At 40.0% G+C, this 22901-nt stretch overlaps 1 protein-coding gene across 6 annotated transcripts in view; it reads right to left on the bottom strand.

Annotated features, from left to right (window-relative positions):
- Positions 1-2814: 2814 nt before the first annotated feature.
- The window catches only part of HS3ST5 (heparan sulfate-glucosamine 3-sulfotransferase 5), a 286511-nt gene continuing 266424 nt past the window's right edge, over positions 2815-22901 (bottom strand). For 5 of the 6 annotated variants that reach the window (XM_016956194.4, XM_001148910.6, XM_054686194.2 and 2 more), the window contains 2 exons: positions 9947-10084; positions 2815-5411 (listed from right to left, as the gene is read on the bottom strand). In XM_016956194.4, coding sequence (XP_016811683.1) covers positions 4478-5411; positions 9947-10053 — 1041 coding nt within the window. In that variant the 5' untranslated portion in view covers positions 10054-10084 and the 3' untranslated portion in view covers positions 2815-4477. Of the gene's footprint in view, positions 5412-9946; positions 10144-22901 lie in introns of all 6 variants that reach the window. The other variant, XM_063813365.1, reaches the window with a different exon arrangement.

The following is a 22901-nucleotide window of genomic DNA, read 5'->3' on the forward strand; positions in this document are numbered from 1 at the left end:
GTGGTTCATAAATTCATCAATAGATCTAGCCTGATCAAGTACCAGCCATGCTACTGCCTACTTGATATGACTGAAAGGGTACTGCTTTTCAACTGAACTATCTTTAAATAACAGACACTTGTTTTTGAAATACCAGTCAGGTGCTTTCTATGGGAGCTGCATATTGCTATCAGTTCAGTTCTGCCTTTCAACTCCTCAATCTGTTTCTAATCATTATGAAATAGCACTCTTATTCCTAAAAGGTGCAATAAAATGTAACTGAAAAGAATTTTTTGAAAGCTCAAATGTAAAGAAATTGTTTTTATAAGATGTATAGTAAGGCATCGTTAATTAGAACCTTACCAAATGATCATATTTTGGACTAAATTTCACTCTTACATGAGCTATAAAAGAAAGGTGTGCTATAAAAATTGACAGATGCTAGGGGGCTTGAATAACCTACTTAAGAGAACAGACTATTTTGAAATACTTGAATAATACCAGTTTGGAAAAAAAATCCAATATGCCAATTAAGAGGCTTTGATTTGGCAAAGCAGGCACAATTGGATATTTTTCTTTCTTTCTTTCTTTTTTTGAGATGGAGTCTCGCTCTGTCACCCAGGCTGGAGTGCAGTGGCGCAATCTCGGCTCACTGCAACCTCCACCTCCCGAGTTCAAGCGATTCTCCTGCCTCAGCCTCCTGAGTAGCTGGGATTACAGGCACGTGCCACCACACCCAGCTAATTTCTCTATTTTTAGTAGAGACAGGATTTCACCATGTTAGTCAAGCTGGTCTCGAACTCCTGAACTCGTGATCTGCCTGCTCGGCCTCCCGGTTTGATGCTTTGTCTACTTGGCAATAATTGCAATGAATTTGTTTGAAAATATTTTATATTTTCACCTCGTTAGCCCAAATTGCTAAGATTTTTCTGTATTTAGTAATTTTGAGGGGGAATGTTTTTCTTTCTCTCCTAGACTGTAGACTATTTTTAGTGGAAAATGGCTGCTGAGTGTGTGGAAAGAGTATAAAAGATTTCAGTGGGAAGATTCTACAATCATTTGAGATTCTCCATTGCTGGAAAATTCTCAAATTAGACTTATGAAGGCAATTTGATTTAGCAAACAGCTCTCTGGACCAAGCAAATCTTCTCAGCAGGGATGGAATTTGAACTGCACTTGTCCCTGGTTCTCACCTTCCCTGAGAAGCAGCGCATCTGCAGTGTCCCAGGTGATGCCCCCCACAGGCCTTGAAGCTTGTCTTCCAGAAGAGCCTTCGTTTCAGGGGCAGCATTCCAGGAAGCACGCCCATGAAACACTCATGAGGAGGAACTGGGCTGCCAATTATGACTTGTCACTACTCCATCAACATAAAAGGTACCACATCTAAGATCAGATGGGATTATAAACCTCAGAAGAGTTTACAAGCCTTTGCTTGATCATATATTAACTCAGAACCAAAATGTCTTGGGCTTCTGTTATTCTATATTGCAATTATTAAGAAAAGTTTAGTGCCTTAATTAATTAAGGGTTTATATGCAGTGGTTTCAGGTGGGTAGGAGATAGACTTGGAATTTCAGGATGTGTATCTATGGGTTTATTTTACTATTCTAAAATCTAAAATCTCTCTGATCCTTAGTCTCTCTCCATCCCTTGGGCTATTTGTTTAATTGTAACTGGAATTCCTTGGCTTCCAGAAATGGTGTAATTTTAGCTTTATGGTCCAGCAGAAACCCCGCCATTGCTTAAACAATTTTTCTCTTTGCAGCTAGAACTGTTCCACAAAGCTGTATGGTTCCACTGTGCCTCTTGAAAACATGCAAGGTGTTTATGACATAAAAGAAGTAACTTATTAAAGAGAGCCCTCGTGGAGCTATTGTAATGAGGTGAAGATTTCTCTAGAGTTCTGTTGTCTGTCTGATAACAGGAAACATTTTTCTAAACAAGTAGGTTTAAAATCTCCACGAGTGTTATGCTATTAAATCATAGCATTTTTATTTCTCTCTACCTAGCTCAATCAGCAGTGGCTGTGACTGTTTTTTCAAGTGAAATAGAACCTGCCACCCAAAAAATTCTCCCAACATAGGCCCTTGCTTTAGATCTCCGTGGGGAGGCTTAAAGATTTAAAACAATTCTCAAATTTACTTAGGAAGTGGAACAACTGAAATCACAGTGCTTCCCTCCTCCTGCCCCTGAATATGAAGAAATACTGGCTTATTGAGATAAAGTTGGCATAAGTCAAATAGAATCTTAGAATAAAGTCTGATATACACTATTGGTAGCAGTAGCAAAGTCTAAGAAAAATTGGTAACATAAAAGATGATTATGGAGAAATTTCAATTTATTAACTTTTTTTTATTCCTCTGTGAATCTGGGAAAAGATTACCATTTTTTTATTTTACTGATGGAATACCTGGTCTGAGTTTTTGAAACATCCGTGTTCCAATGGAGCATAATTTGGCAGTTACTGGCACAAAATCATATTGGCTGTATAGCGCTCTAGGAATACTTCTATGAAATTAATGATAATACAGTGATTGTGTCCTTGAACATTGTATTCAAATAGTTTATACTGATGGTTAGCAGAGAGTTGAGGCCCAGAGAAATCTGACTGCAGGATCCTTATATTGACTTCATTCATGGCTTAGGGGAGAAGTGGCTGACATTTAGACCTGAGGCTCTCATTCTAGTGTCATCCCACAGTAAGGGAGGAGCTGGCCTGCCAGCATGTATTGGTGTCATGCCTGTTTCAAGCTGAGAGTACAGCATCACTGCTAATTCAGACAATAGAGATGATTACCAAGGCGGTGGCTTGAGAAGCAATATATACCGACACCGGAGGGGAAAGGGCTATTTATTTAGAAAAGTTCACCATCAAATCACTGGACAGGATAAACAACTCATGGAGAAAATCAACACTTATTACAATCAAAGGGGAATCCATTGTAATTTTCTGATTTCCCTAGGCACTCTCACTGTGATGTTGAACAAAACTCTCTCAAACATCTCCCACTGGATTAGCAACTGTGATTGTGAGAAAAAAAAAAAATCCATCTTTTTGTTGTCGTTGTTAATACCCCTTTCCACATTTTACTGAATATATTTAAGCATAATACAGTGTATCTGATGTTAGCGAGGCACCAATTTAGCATTAATTTCTCTGGATGGAAATATGAGCCATATGTTTATGTTAGTAATGGCAACACTAGGCAGCTGAATCCTTTCAGAGCAAATTGATATATTTTCAACTAACAGGGAGAGTTGTGAGATCTTGTTTTCATTTTTGAAGCATCAGCAGCTTTCAGTACAGAGTTTTCTAATCTTATTTAATTTCTCTACTGGTCTGACTCTGATTAGAGGTTCAAATAAAATGGTGATTCTTCTATGCCTTGATTCTGTTAAAATATTCCTTGTCTCTCTTCCTGAGCAGCAGCAACTGCGAGTAAATTAATTGTTACAAAGTTGTAGCAGAGCAGCACTAGGGTTCTTTGAGGTGGCTATTATACTTGATTTCCAGATGGTTGAGGTTTTTCTTTTTTAATATACTCAACCTCACTTCATAAATACATTTTCACAAGGGTACAGAAATCCAGCAGGGAAGCACATCTTTCCAAGTGCTCTCATATGCACGTAAACAGCTTCCATTTTGGAAGCCAGCAGGGGGCATGTAAAACAAAATGAGTAAAAAAAAAAACAAAAATTGCACATAGAGTAATTTTAATCCATTCCATTTTTAAATACCACAATAAATTTAATTTTCACAATAAATTAAATAGCCATATTCAGTTTACAAAATAGAATTACTTAGTGTGAAACCAGTATTTACAACAATATACATTATGTACATGACATTTCTCTCTGTTGACATACAACATGGAAGTAAAAGGACTTGACTTTCCAATGTGTGATTGACATGCTACAAGTGACACCATGGTCCATACGAGAAAACAACAGTGCAAAATCACCACAAGAACTTTGGAACAATGTCAGTTTTATGAGATAAGACATTCTTTTAAATAATAAGAAAATAGCATTTTCTGTTTTCATGGCACCAATTCAGCATCTGAATTAAAGAGCCAGCTTTCCCTTAGGAAAAAAAAAATGCATCACTGGATCCTCTACTTCCTGAAGCTTCGCAGCCATTGGTACATTTTCACACATTTATCTTTTGGCTTAAATCTATGAAAATGGCGGGTGACAAATTCTGAATCAAAGGAAGACTAACTCTTTGAGAATAGCTGAAGTCACTTTCCCCCAATACCACCACCTCTTCTCTTTTGTAAATAGCTTAAAAGATGCGACTATGCAGACAGCAATTTTTTTTTTCGTAAATTTTCAGTAGAAAAAGAACTGATCTTATATTTGGTCACACACTGCATATGTACAAGTATACGTGGAAAAATGACTTGGATAGCTCTGCCTAGGAAAAGTGCATATTTTAATCTACAGGAGACATTGTGTGTCTCCAGGCACAACACATAGTGTTGTATGACATATTATTTTAGGGCCAGTTCAATGTCCTCCCAGTGATCTGGTAAAATTTTTGATTAAAAGGATGAAAGAATTTGCGCAATTTAGTAATGACAGAGGGGTCCACCTCTGGATGAATGCGCCCCTTGCTGCCCGCCAGGCACTTATTAAAGATAATATTAAACCGCAAGCAGTAAAACCCTCTGGTGGCATTGAAGTATAAATTGTATTGACTTATCCTTGGAGGCAGATTTAGGAACTTCTCCACGAGCTGAAGTTCTGGCAGAGGTTCCGTGATGAGGCGATCTCCATCGACGACATGAAATTGCTCAATTGGAAAGTATTTCAACCACCTTTCCAGATGTTTGGTGTAGATGCTGGTTCTTACTGCTTTGTATTTTGTGTTCACTTCGCATGTATTAGGGTCTATGGCCAGCTTCTCAAACTTGTAGTAAGTTTTGTTCTTCCTCTCCTTCCCCTCTAGCACCTGAGTATAATCAGAAATAGCTCTTGTGGTTGGCTCCCTGACAATGATCAACAACTTGATGGATGAGTTCATTTTGTAAATCCTTTCTGGAACCTCCTCTGTGATAAAATATGCTGGGCTCTTTTCAATTGTGATTTGCTGAGGGTAGGAAAAAGGCATCTTTTTCCTATACCACTCAATGCCCTTACCATAATTCTCATCATTATCAAAAAAGTGGATTTCTTGAGAGGCTTTGACTACTGCCGGATGTAGGTTCAGCATTTCAAGCAGGGCCCTTGTGCCTCCTTTCCTCACCCCAATGATAATGGCCTTGGGGAGCTGCTGGACCAGGTCATGGAGGCGAACCTGCTCCTTGGAAGCGTTGCCCTTCCGGAACTCGTGCAGCAGGCCACGCTTAAACTGCAGGGCGCGGAGTGGGAATTCAGCCTGACTGCGGGCTCCACCCAGTCGACCTTCAATGGGGCAAATGGGTTGTAGCCTGCAAGCAAGACAGAGACACTTTAAGCTCATTGCAACTAACTTTTCATTTTTCTGGTTCCCCAGTCAGACCAAGACTTTAAATGCATAAATAAAGCCACTGGTTCCCAGCCTGCTGCAATCCATAATGAACATATGTTTGGGAAATTTTATTTTAAGCAACCATGTATTAAATGGAGCACATATAATTGATGAATTTTTTTTATTAGTGCTCCTTAAAATTTTTTATTCACTAAGCACTTAATTGACTATGGCGTGTACTTCTGTTTGCAGTACAGGATAGACAAGTGGCACCAGCCATACTAATAGCTTTTTAACAGCTCACCAGTTAAAATCATTAAGAAAAAGTGAAAGGCAGGAGATTATAATCTTCAGCTGGGAGATGGAAGGGTAGCAGGGAGGCCATGTGTTTCACATTTTGTGTGGTATTATTTTCTTGCAGCTCGGCAGCACTCAGATGGCTCTTGAAAATCTTTGAGATATAATCTGAAAGGAGGTCTCAGTTTCTGCCCCGGGCTGTTTGCATCATCAACCTGCAAAATTCCAATCTTGGAACTTGCTGAGATTTTCATTCTGAGACTCTGCCCTGGGCCTTGAGGATAGCCAGAGGAATACTATATTTCTTCTGCCTCTCTTTCTCTTTCTATCTAAAGAGGTCAGGATTATATATCCACTTTGCTGAATATAGAATCAAACCCAATTGCCATCAGCAAGTGCTGTATATCACCTACCACACCTGGGACCAGGCATCAACAAGACCTTGACAGGGCCAGAAACCTCAAGCCCTCATTGCCAAGCCCATTAAAATCAGGAACTCAAGCTCATTAAGGAAGGAATGCAATGGATATAGCCAGACAGGAGGATTTCCACTTCAGTATTATCCTGAATAGTGAACAACCACCTCTGCTTTTCTCAGGGAGAAAGATGTGGTAACAGTCACAATGATAGTAGACGATGGTGACTGTTTAATTTGTCATGGCTAACATATATGGTTAGCAAATTGAGTTTCCTTTTAGGTATAGTCTGAATTGAACTGAAGTTCATTATAATTTCCCTAAGTTGATCTGTGAGGGCATTTTAACCTTCTTGGTAAAATTAAATAATATCAGTCAAAAAGGCTGTTAAACCAATTCTTAAACTTGAAAGCTTCCAGTTATTCTAATAATTTGGAATCTGTGTCTCCCCCTCTGTGGCAATGAGGCTGTTGCTTGCTTTTCCCAAGAGACTGTATTGCATCTTTCTTGTTTTCTGAGATGAGAAACAACCTCAAGGTCATGCCCAGTGATATGGTTTGGCTCTGTGCCCCCACCCAAATCTCATTCCGAATTGTAATCCCCACATGTCAGAGGAGGGGCTTGGTGGGAGGTGACTGGATTATGGGGGTGTATTTCCCCCTTGTTTTCATGACAGTGAGTTCTCATGAGATTTGATGGTTTAAAACTGTGTGGCACCGCCCCCTGCAAGCTCCCTCTCTCTCCTGCCACCACGTAAGACGTGCCTTGCTTCTTCTTTGCCTTCTGCCATGATTGTAAGTTTTCTGAGGCTTCCCCAGCCATGCAGAACTGTGTGTCAATTAAACCTTTTTTCTTTATAAATTACTCAGTCTCAGGTATGTCTTTATAGCACTGTGAAAACGGACTAATACACTCAGCCTGTTCTGCAGAATTGAGGAGCATGGTCTTGATCTTTGTTCTGTTTAAACAGCTATCTATCATAATGCTTAAGGAAAAATATCAATGTATATTAATTTTCACGATGTTTCTTTTTTATGATTTTTAAAACAACTCATGCTTATTGTGGAAAGTGTGAAAATATAGACAACTTTTTTTTCTGAGACGGAGTCTTGGTCTGTTGCCTAGGCTGCAGTGCAGTGGCACGATCTTGGCTCACTGCAATCTCCGTCTCCTGGGTTCAAGAGATTCTCCTGCCTCAGCCTCCCGAGTAGCTGGGATTACAGGCGTGCACCACCATACCCAGCTAATTTTTGTATTTTTAGTAGAGATGAGGTTTCACCATGTTGGCCTGGCTGGTCTTGAACTCCTGATCTCGTGATTCACCTGCCTCGGCCTCCCAAAGTGCTGGGATTACAGGCGTCAGCTACTGTGCCTGGCCTAGACAGCTTTTAAAAAACAGGATTTAACCCAGTTAATAGTTTAGAGAAACATGAATTTTGTTTTTATAAATTTGTTAATGAGATTAATGTACTAGGGCTTTAAATGGAGGATATAAAATTATCAATAGATACATAGGCAAAGATGCTTTTAATTGTGACATTGATTGGAATAATACAAGTTCATCTTTCAGTTCTTCTTGGGTTCTGGTTGAGAATTAAGCTCTAATTCCATAAGGCATCCATTGATGGATTTCTGTCCTAAGCACCTAGAATGATGCTAGTACCATCCTTGGAAGAATTGAGGAAACAGTCACTCAAATTCTTTTTTGTAGGATTTAATTCTTTCATAGTACCCTGGCTGAGAGTGGCTGATATAAACAGTCTCTGCTTTGTTTGAGGTCAAATGGAATTTCCCCACTTGTAGAAAGGGTCATTTTCCTTCTTTACTTCCTTCCTCTTTCTATCTTCTACCCTGGGAGATCACAGCCTGCAGAATAGTCGCTTTTTGGACTCCCTAACTCAAGATAGAATGTGAAAATATGAGAAAATATCATATTCTTTCCCACTTCCGAAAGCATAGATTCTGAGTATGGGTCCCAGACTGAAAAATCATACAGGTTTAGAATTGGAAGGGATGGTAGAAGTAACCTCTGTCTCCCTCCCAGAAAGCAGGGTCTTCAGTTACTGGAGGGTGGGCCTAAATAAGCCTGTTACCTTCAGACATAATCTCAAAGTCTGAAGTGAGAGGCTTTTAGAAAGCCCACCAAACAATTCAATTCCAAATAAAAGCTATCCCCTTAGAGACTAGATACAGAGTTAAAAAAATGAAAAGAATCATCAACTAAATAATAATGCATTAGTGATCATTAGATCAATTACTAAGTAAAACGTAAATGATTGGAAGCTAATTAAAGGTCAGTTGGGGAGGGCTGGATATGAGTTCCATTACAGAGGTAGGCCAATGGCACCACCTCAAGGCTTCTCAATAACCATCAAGTGCTACTTTAGGAAACTACTGGAAGTCGGTGAGAAGCTCTGATTACACTTTCAGGGTAGGTAACAACTAGTGAGTGAGACAATTACTCAGGAATTTTGAATTGAGAAGCATCAAAGGAGTTCACTTTACCAGTCAAAATGACACCAACTGAAGGAAAACAAGGACCACTGCTATGTTATTTCTAAATAATCTAAGTGATAAGGTCTACAGATTAGCTTAAATTTTGGAAGGAAAAGAAAACTGAAAGGAAGAGATTTTCATTTTTAATTTTGTATGTGTTTTCACTGACTGTGAGAACTGAACTCATGGAGAACACACTTCAGTCTTTCCAGTGCAAGAATTAATTTTAAAGGGCCAGCCAGGCACAGTGGTTCACACCTGTAATCCCAGCACTTTGGGAGGCCAAGGCAGGTGGATCTCCTAAGGTCAGGAGTTCGAAACCAGCCTGGCCAACACAGTGAAACCCTGTCTCTACTAACAATACAAAATTAGCTGGGTGTGTGGCACATGCCTGCAATCACAGCTACTTGGGAGGCCGAGGCAGGAGAATAGTTTGAACATGGGAGGAGGAGGTTGCAGTGAGCCGAGATTACGCCATTGCACTCTAGCTTGGGCAATGAGCGAAACTCCATCTCAAAAAAAAAATTTTTTTTTAAGGGCAAAAAAGGAAGCTTCACATTTCAGAAATTAACTTCTCTGTCTTTGCCCATTAGACTAGACATAGAACACACCAGAAACATTTACTGTGAAGCCAGCTGATGTTGCTGGGACTTCTGCAAGTCCAATACCTCTCAACTGTACGCCTATTTAGAGCTAAACCCTAGCACTGTAATTTTCTCTCCACGGATTTCCCATTGCTTTCTGGGCAATTATTCTGAGCAACAGCCTCCTTGTCTGGTGCGTTCAGCCCCTGAAAACCAGAGCTAATTAACATAGTTAAAACTCCCCACGCCTGCAGCCATCTTTCCAGAGCAATGGATTGCAAACTCGATGAGCTCCTTTAGAGGCTCATACATAATTTTAATGCTCCTGATAGCAATTAAGTGTCCACTCATAAATTTCAAAAGGAAGATACATAGATACATCATCACTGTTTTGCTACAGCTAGAGGTCAACACCAGATGCACACAGACCAACTGAGTTCTATTAAATGACATTTTTACTGTACACAGCTTTATCCCTTCCCTGAAAACAAGTGTCAATGCACACGGAATACAAATGGATCTTGACAAAACATCTTGGTTTGAGGAACTCGGATCTCTCTCTTTTAAAGGCTCAGTAAATCAAAATCAATACTGCAGAAAAGCATGTTTCCTGGGAATATCGAAGGAGAAAAACAAGTGGATAGACTTAAAATTATGTCCTAAGGAAGTTTAAATCAAGCCTTAATGTCACAGGGGTATAAGCATGTGTTTTAAGCACCCACCTATCCAAGCTCCCAACTCTGGCGACTAGATACAGGAGACTCCCAACGGCAAGGCTTCCCAGCACCAGGAGCTTCTGTCTCAGCCACGCCTGCTGTTTGAATAGCATGGCCCTCCATCAACCTTCAGGACTGTGCAGCCTGCGATAGAAGGACTCATCAGCAGCCATCTCTTAGAGGCTCTGTTGGTTGTCACAGAGCTAAGCAGAGGTGGAAGACAGGTGATAAGTGACACTGCACAAAGAGCAGATCCCATACCAACTCTCACAATTGTCATGATGTAACAGATATTTAGCAAAACTTACCTTTCTTTTCCTGGACCATGTTATAAGATCAAATACTAACTCAATGGGGAAAGATACTAACTAGTACTAACTAGACAGAACCTGTGAGATAATTGTCAAAGTAAATTAAAATGCATGTAACATATAGTGTGTGTGTGTGTGTGTGTGTGTGTGTATAAAATTATTCAAAGAATATGGATAGAATGAGCAACTTGGCCGGGTGCAGTGGCTCAAGCCTGTAATCCCATTACTTTGGGAGGCCAAGGCGGGTGGATCACCTGAGGTCAGGAGTTCAAGACCACCCTGGCCAAGATGGTGAAACCTCGTCTCTACTAAAAATGCAAAAATTAGCTGGGCACAGTGGTGGGCCCCTGTAATCCCAACTGCTAGGGAGGCTGAGTCAGGAGAATCGCTTGAACCGAAGAGGTGGAGGTTGCAGTGAGCTGCGATCATGCCACTCCACTCTGGCCTGGGTGACAGAGAAGACCTGTCTCAGGAAAAAAAAAAAAAAAGAGCAACTTGAGGCTTAACAGCAGGGCAACCATAAACTGAAGGCTCTGCTTCAGAATAACAAGGTGAATTTGAAATCCCAGTTCATAAGTTATCATTTTGAGCATAGCAATGACATATTTTAATTACATATGTTTTTGTTTTGTTTTAGTTGTGAGTAGAAGAAGGGGGTGAAATCAAAGTGATACTTACTGAAGTTATCAGTGGTGACTATCAGGATGTCACATGTTTGAGGACAATGGCCTTGGGGAACCTGATGTTTCCCTCCATGTCCTCTGCCCAGTCCTGGGTTCTGAAACATGTTCGGACTAGATGCTTTTGCTATGTGACCTCCCCTGGCTGTCAATGAATTTAGACAGGTTTGGTGATATTGGTCTCACTCTTAGATCATGAAAGAAGCTTACCTGGAAGCTCTGTTCTCATATACCTGAAATAAGGCCAGCTGAGGAGCGTAGGGCTTTACTAGTGCTGTTATTAAATTTCGGGGAAAAATGCAAGCTCCCAATTCAGCCTTTCTTATTAAAAATAAATCCAATCCCTCTTTCAAGATAAGATTGTTTGCCTCTTAAAAACTCAAAATAGTAACCCAAGAAGGAAGCTATATAGATAGCAATGAGTCATGGTTAGAAATTGTTTTGCTGCAGTGATATCTCTGTATTGCTATGTGAAGATTTTCTTTGTGCAAAAGGGATATGCTAGGATTGAGTGATTGATCTATTCATTCATTAATCAAGAAATCACTGAATTCCCAAAGCATTTTCAACTATTATACTAGGTTTATCAGAGATTTCAAAACAGATCCCCAAAGAGTTTTTTTCCTTAGAAAACTGATAATGTGATTAGGGAATCATGAAATAACCAGAGAACATTACCCAATTATGATAATGTATGAATAAGTGTTGGGAAAAGAAAATTAAGGAAAAGGTCAGAGAATGTGGGCATGGTAAAATTTTTTTGTGTGTGTGGAATGTACTATGTGAATTGCTGAGGAGACGGTAGGAGGGCATCCTAAGAGGGAGAGATAAGACCAGCACTCATCCAACACACAGTTGACAAATACTTATGGAACATGTCTTATGTGCTAGATTCTGTATTGGGTACTATGGAGAATAGTGGCCAATTAAATAGACATGTTCTTGCCCTGTGGGAGTCCACAGTCTAGTGGAGAAGACAGGCATTAAGCCTACATACAGGATTAATGCATACTTACAAATTGTATTCAATATGACAAAGGAAAGTTACAGGATCTAGTGAGAAAGAGTAATAGGAGGAACCTACTTCAGTCCTTCCTGAAGAAGTAACACTTGGGGTGACACCTGGAGGAGGAGGAGCAAGGAGGCATGAGCCAGCAGAGGAACCAGCTCACATGAGGGACTGAGGAGGGAAAAGGCTCGGCTTGTTTAAGAAGTGAAGGCAGGCAGGTGTGGTTGGACAAAGGTAGAGGGAAAGAGAGAAAAGATTAAGAGCATAAGCAAAGAGAGAGCAAAAACAGGTAGGCTGGATAAGCCTGTGGTTTTAACGTAGCAGGGCTTGCCTTGTGTGTAAATAAAATGGGGAAGAGAAAGAGAGTGAGGTTTCTTGAGGCTTACTGTGTAGCAAGGACATTGTCCAGGTGGTATTTCAGGAAATTCTCAAAAACCCTATAAAGTAGATGGAGTTATTTCCATTTCATAGGTCAAGTGAAGCTCGCAATTTTCTCCAACTTGCCTGTGATCACACAACTGACAGATAATGTGAAGACAAAGACAGTTACCTACGTAATGTGATTCAGAGCTTCACTGAAAGAACCAATCTCCTGTCTACAGGTTGATGTCTGAAGTCCTCAGTTAGACCTGCGTGCTTTGGGCTCTGATCCTTGTTGAAATGCAAATACTGCAGCAAGTTGCAGAACAGGGTGGCAGAAAGAAAACTGTGTTCAAGTCCCCCAATTAAATACTCCCCTTAGTAGCTCTATGGTTTTGAGGTTGGATTCTCTGGGGTTTCCTTTTCTTATCTACAATATGAGGACCACTTCTGGCTTCCCCATTCCATAGTGCTGTAGTAAGAATGAAATGAGGTTTCTACAGGTGACATTACTATATAAAGGTTTATTAGCTTGCCAGACTAATGCAAAGGATTATGTGTCATTTGTTTCTTAGCATGACTGAATTTAGTGTGCATTCACAGATGAGTAGTGTGAGGGAATAAAGCTTGTCTGTGGCTGAGCTGCAAAGGGAATGGATGGGAAAAATAAAGGAAAAATGTGCTCGCCCCATGGACTTTGCAAGGGTCTCCAGCCTCATACAGGGGACGAATTCAGAGGAAGGCTAGGGAAGTTATCGACCTCCTCTGCTATTTAAACATAGTGCCCACACCCTCCTGCTTAAAACTATACTGCACAATGCTTCATCCACTTTCACCAGCTCCTTGGTCCACCTGTCTGTTTTTAGCTCCAGTCCACCCATTCTTTAAGGTCTGGGCTATATCACAGTTCCTCTGGGAAGCCTTCTCCAGCTTCCAGTCCAGGATCCAATCACCCACCTCCACTAACTCTTGTTCTTTCAGTCAAAACCACAGTTAGACATTTCACTGTGCATAAGCGTTTGATTTGTGTTAGCTGCTTCTTTGGTGTGTATTATCATCATCTCCTAGCAATGGGGCAATGGGCTAAACCGACTGACTGACTCAGAAGCACTAGAAAGCTTACAGAAAGGTACTAAGCCCAGAATCTGCTTTGCTGCACAGGCCAGTGATTCTCTATGGCAAGTTTGCAGAGCCTTTAAAACACACACACTTGCTACCACCCTCAGATATTCTGATTCAATGGGTATGCATTAATCTTGTATTTATAAAACTAGAACAGGCTGGGCGTGGTGGCTCACGCCTGTAATCTCAGCACTTTGGGAGTCCAAGGCAGATGGATCACCAGCTTGGACAACGTGGTGAAACCCCGTCTCTACAAAAATACAAAACTAAGCCGGGCATGATGGCAGGTGCCTGTAATCCCAGCTACTCTGGAGGCTGAGGTGGGAGAATCACTTGAACCCGGGAGGCGGAGGTTGTAGTGAACCAAGATTGTGCCACTGCACTCCAGCCTGGGTGACAGAGCAAGGCTCCGTCTCAAAAACAAAAATTAAAAAAAACAAAAAAACTAGAATAAAGTTATAAAGCTTATCGTTTTCTACCACCTTTTGTATCTTCAGTCACCAAGGTCAGTAAAAATGATTTCTCCTTAATTTCTTCTTGCTTTGTGCTGTGCAGGCATTTTGTGCCTCCCTTGTTCCTTAACATTTGGGTATGCTCCCCTTGTTCATTTTCTATGGCCCTGTATAGTACTATTAATCTTCCTAATATAAGTTATTTTGTCCCTCATCTATTTTTGGTTGTTCACTGGATCAAGTTCAATCACTTCCTCTTGAAAGTCTATGCCCTTCCTTCTGAGGTCCCAGTGTGGACAGTTAGCTTCTCACCCTCTTAAGTCACTCACTCCAGCCTCTGAGCCTGTCAGGTCAGCCCCTGCACTGTTCTCCATATGCCTTTTCTCTTATCTCTGTGCAATCATCAGCTTCCTTGCTGGCCTGGGATATCTTTCCTATGTCTCCTCCTTCGAGACTTCCAGATCCTACTGGTGTCTTCCTAGGAAGTGATCTTGATCTCGGTGGATGTGGAGTTTAGGGGAAAAATCCCAATACGCATTCCACTGGTGGGTAGGAATGGGTCATGTCCATTGTATAAATAATTACAGGACCAAAGGATAATAGCTGGGCTTGGGAATAAAACTTGCAAGGCTTTTGCATGTAGGGGTGAGTGAAGTTATAAAATGACCTCATGGTTAAACTGTTCAAGTTTAGCAGACAGGAAAAAGAAGAAAAACATGACAGAATGTGAAGCCTGCTGAAGAAGTAGTGCAAGATTTAGGAAACTATGACGAAAAAACTGTCAGCATCCAATTGCAATGCACAGGTCATCTGGTATATACTAGGCTATTAAACCTAACACTCGCTTTATGATAAACCCAGTTATTACCATAGAGGTTTTGCTCTCTGGGATTAGATACTACTGCCAGCCTAGCTTCTCTGTGCCTGAGATGCCTTAAATGTGCCTAATGAGGTTTTTCTCTCTTCAGGAGACCTGATTTCTCCAGCATTTTGTTCGCAAGGCTGGCCTGGCTCCTTACACTGCCCCGTCTGGTTATGGCAGGCCCGGTACGCATTCCAGGGTACCTTCCTATCTACTGTGACACTGAGAAAAATTAATATTTTTATTGAAGATCTCAACTAACATGAGTGAGCCACTCATGGTGACGTGGAAAGACCACTGGATTGGGAGTCAAAAGACCTTGGGTCACATTTTGGTTTGGTTTTGTAATGGAAATTTTCTGAGTTTTGTTTTTCTCATCCATAAAATTATGATAATAATGTCTATCTCACAGGGTTCTTATGATGTGAGCACTGAGTAAAACAGTAGGATAGAACTTTGGGAACATTTGTGCATTGTGCAAAAATGAAGCATAATTAATAGCTTCGAGAGGTAGATTAATTATTGCATTGCATTTTACAGAGAAAAAGAATTTAAAAATGCAGTTTTCATAAACAGTATACTGGAATTATGAAAAATAGTATTTTAAAGTATAAATAACTTCTAATGGAAATTCTTATTAAGAATTAGAATGCTAATGCTATTTTTTTGTTCAAAGCAAGATGGTGCATGCATACACACACAGTCAATATTTCTCTTCTTGAGCTGAAATCTCTTGGAATTTTTGAGAAACGAGGATGCCAAGCCAGAAGTTTCTAATGAGGCTCTCTAGCAGACAGAAAGTGAAATCTCATTCTGTTTTGTAACCAGTCTCAGACTATGTGCTAAGATACAATATCATAGCAGCTCTGAATAAAACTTCCCCAGGGAAAACCAAAGATATCCGGCTAATTTAACTTTGAAAATGCCTCTTTGGTTTTCTATAACATTATAAAGCATTTGAATCTGCCAGGATGGTGTCTTAAAAGCTGGCGATTGTTGCTTTTGGTCTAGGAATATAAGACAAAGAGAAGGCACACCATTCGATCCTTACGGACAATGCTGTTAAATCGGGTAGAGTGTTAACTGCTTCTCCAACCCCCAAATCCCATCCCTTTAGCTATGCCAGCTTTAACAGATATTTTAATAATCTTTCATCAAAGCAGTTATACTGGTAATGGGAAATTTATATAAAACTAAAGTTTTTTTTAGAAAGTTTATTATTTCTTTTTATATAAAAAATGCTTGGAGACCTACAGTGACATTTAAGCTCCCCCCATCCACAGTTTTTAATCTCTCAGTGTCTTTCATTCTGCCTGCCAATAACAGCACAATTAGTTTCTTCAGACTCTTAAAGCTTTAACAGACACGGTATCTTGGCTGAACAAAGCAGAGTATCTAAATAACAGAGTATGTGGCCAGAAACGACAAATTGTAGAGACATCTGGCTGTTTCTCTACAGCAGCACTAAGCAAAGAAAGAAATGAGTCCCCAGATGAAACAAAGAAATAAGGAGATTCAAAAATAATAATAATAAAGATGTGTTCAAGTGCTGCTCAAAGGCTTGTAGACATGGTTACCACAAGCCCTTGGTACCAGTAAAAACAATAAGAGGAACAATAGCAGCAAAATTCATTAAAAACGACTGGACTTATATAGCAGAATTATTCCAAGGAAATCATAACCCTCTTTTGAGTATTAGCTCATTTATCCTGGGCAACAGCCTTATGAGGTGGACAGGAACTACATTTATTGAACACTAGGCTCTGTGTTCATATGTTCATATGATACAACAAACCTCTGTAATACTATCTTTTTTTTTTTAATGGAAACTGAGCAGACATAAGTAGATTTTTTACCCAAGGGCTGTGGTTGGTAAATGCAGAAGGAGGATTTAAATTCAGAATTATCTGACCCCAAAGAACATGACCCCATGATTGCAGCACCAGTCATAGAGCTTTGGATACTTACATGGGAGAATTTTTTTTTTTTTTTTTTTGAGAAGGAGTCTCACTCTGTCGCCAGGCTGGATTGCAGTGGCACGATCTTGGCTTGCTGCAACCTCTGCCTTCTGGGTTCAAGCAGTTCTCCTGCCTCAGCCTCCCGAGTAGCTGGACTACAGGCACACACCGCCATGCCCAGTTAATTTTTTGTGTGTATTTTAGTAGAGATGGTGTTTCACCATGTTGCCCAGGCTGGTCTCAAACTCCTGAGTTCAGGCAATCCACTAGCCTTGGCCTCCCAAAGTGCTAGGATTACAGGCGTGAGTCACCACACCCGGCCCATGGGAGACTTTTTAAAAAATAATTTCAATTGTTTTGGGGATACAGATGGTTATATGTTATCTTGTTTTATGGATAAGTCCTCTAGTGGTGATTTACACTTACATGGGAGAGTTTTTAAAAAATAATTTCAATAGTTTTGGGGGTACAGGTGATTATATGTTATCTTGTTATATGGATAAATCCTCTAGTGGAGATTTCTGAGATTTTAGTGCACTTGGTACGCAAGCAGTGTACACTGTACCCAATATGCAGTCTTTTATCCCTCATCCCCTCCCAACCTTACCCCGACCCAGTCCCCAAAGTCCATTCTATCACTCTCATGCCTTTGTGCCCTCACAGCTTAGCCTCTGGGAGATTCTTAATAAATATTCGTTCATTGATTGAGAGCAGACAAAAACCACTTAACTCCACCCAAATTACCTGCCACTGAACCTTGAGTTAGAGGATGGAGAGATGAAAAAAAAAAAAAAAAAGAGGAGACATGTTTCCATAAAAGGGCAGGTAAAAGGGACCATTTAGGTGGTTTGAACCTGATGAAAGCAGGGAGAAAATACTAATAAGTAATGATAGTAGCAATTATAATGAAAGGTCATGTTTCCATAATTTACCAAGGGTTTTTTTCATATTCACCAAGCCGCTTATAATTAAAACTGACCAGAATCATGGATACCCCACTTTTTCTCTCCATAACTCAAGAACTATCTCTTAGAAAGATTTATAGTAGATGATCAAAATACCATTGGGATTAGCTGCCACTTGTCACAGACTCAGATTCTTATGTGCTGGTCTTTGTAAGATCTTGATTAAATCTGTCTTTGCCCTCTCATTATCACCCAATCCCTACCCACCCCTTCCCACAACACTGCCTCTCAATATCTCAGTGAATGGCTCCCCATCTGCCCCTCACCCATGCCAAAAACCTTGGAAGTTGTCATTCTTGGCTCCACCCTGTCCCCAAGTCCAGTCAGCCAGTAAGATGCTACCTCCAGTCCTGTCAGAATCCACCCAGTTTCTGCCATCACTTGTGACTGCCTTAGTTCAGGCCACTGTGTGTTTTAGACTAACTTATGAGCTCCCAGGTGGTATCCCCACTATTAGTTTTGTTCCTTCCTCAATTTATTCTCCCTACTGATGCCAGAGTAATCTTTCCCAGTGGAAACTGGATCACATCGTCTCCAGGCTTAATACCCTTTAACAGATGCCTATTATCCACAAGACCCTGTACTCCTTTCCACTGTAACTCCACATATGCTACCCAAGGCCTACATATGCAAACTGCAATACACAGAACAACTTGCAGTTCTTTTGAATAAGCCATGATCAGTTTTGCTTCAGGGCCTTTCTTCATAAGATTTCCCTTGCTTGAAAATACCAAGTCTGTAATCAGATCTGTCAAATGGGATACCAATAACCTGCCCCACAGCACTGCTGTGAGGAGTAAATGGGCATGTGTTGCTTGGCTTATAGTATAAATGCTAGACACGTCGATGGATGCTTGCTCTCCCTCCCAGGCCTTGGTTTAATTCCTATGTTTTAGATCTTAGGTTCTCACTGCTCTCAGATTCCTTGGGAAAGTCTTTCTTGATCATTTAGGGCTGGTTTAGATGTTCTTCCTATATGGCACCACAGCAGTCTCTACTTAATTCTATTTAAGCCATATTGTAATTCTCTGTTTACTTGTGTGTAACTCTAACTAGATTAAATTCTGTGAGATTAAGAAGTATGTGTTGTGCATTATTGAGTTATCTCCAGCATTTAGGGTCATTGATACTCAGTAAGTGATTGCTGAATAATACAATCAGTTAGATGAAATGAACTTTGACTATCCTAAGATTATGGCATCTGGATACCACATCTCTTTAGATACTACTACTTTGTCTTTGTATACTACTTAGCAGGTTTGCCAAATGCTGTCTGTGTATAAATGACCTTAGTGTTTCTATCTTTTTATTTTGAAAAAATCGAATACTCATATATCCTTTGCCTAGATTTGCTGATTGTTAATGTTTTTCCATATTTGTTTTATTTGTCTCTATAGAAGCACATATTACTTTTATGGAACCATTAAAAGTAAGTGGCAGATCTCAACATTGCAGCATGTGAGAAGCCCCCACCTGACATGCACATGTTGCCCTGTGATAGAAGTGGGGCAGTGGGCATTCTTGTCTCAAAGCCTAGGGAGGTGAAATGTCCTGCTCAAAGCTGCAGACTGCTTAGTCTGGGGTTGTAAATAATTATATTAGGGCTTTCTACATTGCACCACTCTCCCTCCCTATGAAGTTCATGCAAAGCTGAAAATATTGCAGATTTTATTGGTAGAAATAGATGTATCTCTCATCTTTGTCTAAATTTTTAATCTGCAAATTCTGAGTTGAGTGTTTAAAAAGAAAAAAACCTTTGGCAAAGTAGTGACAAAAAATACTCTTAAGAGATTCTTGTCTCCTCATACACTTTTCTGAATTCCTTTTAAGAAAGAAAAAAAATTGAAAAAGCTCTTTTTATATTTTAACACAGATGGTAGAGTCATGTGGTGATGCCCATCCACTGGCATGCTACAGCTGGCTCCTACTTTGCAAGCCAGTTGTTAAAGTCATTATTAAAAATTAAAATTGTATTATATAAATTTATAATTAAGTAGAGTAAAGCAAAGGTAATAAATTTGAAAAACTCCTTATTTCCTAATTATCTTACTCCATTTTACTATTATCTATGGTCTTGAGGTTAAGTCTGTTGCATCTGTACAATGGAATACTACACATCTCTTCCCAATTTCACATTTAGTGAATTCATCTTGGTAGCTTAAGATTTCATATTCAGTCAATTCATGGTGGTAGCTTAAAATTGGCCATGAAGAGGAAAGGAAGAATCAATATTGTGAAAATGGCCATACTGCCCAAGGTGATTTATAGATTCAGTGCTATCCCCATCAAGCTACCAATGACTTTCTTCACAGAATTGGAAAAAACTACTGTAAATTTCATATGGAATCAAAAAAGAGCCCACATAGCCAAGACAATCCTAAGCAAAAAGAACAAAGCTGGAGGCATCATGCTGCCTGACTTCAAACTATACTACAAGGCTACAGTAACCAAAACAGCATGGTACTGGTACCAAAACAGATATATAGACCAATGGGACAGAACAGAGGCCTCAGAAATAATGCCACACATCTACAACAGTCTGATCTTTGACAAACCTGGCAAAAACAAGAAATGGGGAAAGGACTCCTTATTTAATAAATGGTGCTGGGAAAACTGGCTAGCCATATGTAGAAAGCTGAAACTGGATCCCTTCCTTACACCTTATACAAAAATCAACTCAAGATGGAAAAGACTTAAATATAAGACCTAAAACCATAAAAACCCTAGAAGAAAACCTAGGCAATACCATTCAGGACATAGGCATGGGCAAAGACTTCATGACTAAAACACCAAAAGCAATGGCCACAAAAGCCAAAATAGACAAATGGGATCTAATTAAACTAAAGAGCTTCTGCACAGCAAAAGAAACTATCATCAGAGTGAACAGGCAACCTACAGAATGGAAGAAAATTTTTGCAATGTATCCACCTGACAAATGGCTAATATCCAGAATCTACAAAGAGCTTAAACACATTTACAAGAAAAAAACAAACCCCATCAAAAAGTGGGCAAAGGATGAGAACAGACACTTCTCAAAAGAAGACATTTATGCAGCCAACAGACATATGAAAAAATGCTCGTCATCACTGGTTATCAGAGAAATGCAGATCAAAACTACAATGAGATACCATCTCACACCAGTTAGAATGGCGATCTTTAAAAAGGCAGGAAACAACAGATGCTGGAGAGGATGTGGAGAAATAGGAACACTTTTACACTGTTGATGGGAGTGTAAACTACCTACTAGTTCAATCATTGTGGAAGACAGTGTGGCAATTCCTCAAGGATCTAGAACCAGAAATACCACTTGACCCAGCAATCCCATTACTGGGTATATACCCAAAGGATTATAAATCATGCTACTATAAAGAGACATGCACACATATGTTTATTGTGGCACTATTCACAATAGCAAAGACTTGGAACCAACCCAAATGTCCATCAATGGTAGACTGGATAAAGAAAATGTGGCACATATACACCATGGAATATTATGCAGCCATAAAAAGGATGAGTTCATGTCCTTTGCAGAGAGATGGATGAGGGTGGAATCCATCATTCTCAGCAAAATAGCACAAGGTCAGACAACCAACACTGCATGTTCTCACTCATAAGTGGGAGCTGAACAATGAGAACCCATGGACACAGGGAAGGGAACATCACACACCATGGCCTGTTTGGGGGTGGGAGGCTGGGGGAGGGATAGCATTAGGAGAAATACCTAGTGTAAATGATGATTTGATGGGTACAGCAAACCAACATGGCACATGTATACCTATGTAACAAACCTGCACGTTATGCACATGTAACCTAGAACTTAAAGTATAATAATTAAAAAAAGAGCAAAAAAAAAAGGCCATGAAGAATTTATGCAATAGAAATTGACAAATACTACAAACCACACCCCCCTCCCCAAGAGCTAGTTGTTAAGTATTTACCATGACATCACTAATTATGCCCCATTTATTTTTCTTTTGCACATTCAATAATCAGGCCTTTCCCAAGTTCCCATCAAGTGTGCAGTATGTTGCCAATAACTCTTCTAAAACAGAAGGGGGCCTACCCCTCATCTTCTGTTTTTAGCCTCCCTCTCTATTCTGCCTTTTTACAGAGGCCTGTTTTCATTTCTGAGACCCCTGTGATCCTTTTCTTTCTTTTTTTGACTTTTCTAAGTCTTCCTTCCCAGCTTTTTTGCTTCTCCCTATACCCTGCCACTGACTATGTTCTCTAAATAAAATAACCTAAAAAGAAAAGACTACTGAGATATTATTCTTAAGTAACATTGAGAGCAAAAGTACAGCTAAAAATCTTAGGAAACTTTATAAATATTTAATAAACCTATAAAATAATATATAATAAGCTTGTATGCAAAATGATACTAAAAGTCTCCCCTTCTTAGGCATGCTAACATTTTCTTAAATTGCAGTATTAAAATTAGCATTCTTAACATGCTTCAAAACTTTTTTTCTTTTTATTGCCAGAGGCACCTTTCTTCTCTAAATCTCTGATCTTCCTTTTAGGGCCAGAAGGACTCCACCAAATTTCAACACTAAGATAACCACCTGTTACCAGTCATCAACAGATAGTTACTGAGGACCTGCCATGCATCAGGAACTGCAGATGCAGGAAATAATATGGACAACAGATACAGATTCTGCCTCATTACTTTTGTAGTTTTCTAGTGTTCAACTCTTGATATACATATAAGATCCGCATCATCTGTTAAACATAGAGCTTAGATCCTCTCATGAGAGTTCAGGCGCATTCAGGGTGATGTGGCTGTAGCCTCTGATTCTCTTAGATTGGCAGTGAAGGAAGAATCGCTACAAAGGCAGGATCCACTGCACTTCAGAATCTCACCTCCTGGCCCTAAAATCCACCTTGAAGAGTCCTTGCCTCCTGCCCAAGTAGCCACAAACTACTCTCCAAAAAGCACAACTCTTCCTTCAACAAGACTCTTTTCTTCAAAAACCACATGCAAAGTGAAGTCTTCACTGGGTATGTTTAGACCAGACATTACTAAAGTAACTACTTGTGGTGAGACATGAGCTGGTAGCTGTGCGTTTACGTGGGGCTGTGTGCTCAGAAAGGCCCTGTGCTTGGTTTAATGCTCTACTGTCGCTGTCTTAGAATTCTCTGCATTTTTATTTTGCCCTGGGCCCCATAAATTATGTGCCTGATTCTGCAGCCAGACTTTTTGGTCTTTGAGGATAGATTACTTGTGTGGGGACCATGGCTCTTC

The sequence above is a fragment of the Pan troglodytes genome, chromosome 5 (assembly GCF_028858775.2).
Source record: "Pan troglodytes isolate AG18354 chromosome 5, NHGRI_mPanTro3-v2.0_pri, whole genome shotgun sequence".
Classification (NCBI taxonomy): Eukaryota; Metazoa; Chordata; class Mammalia; order Primates; family Hominidae; genus Pan; species Pan troglodytes.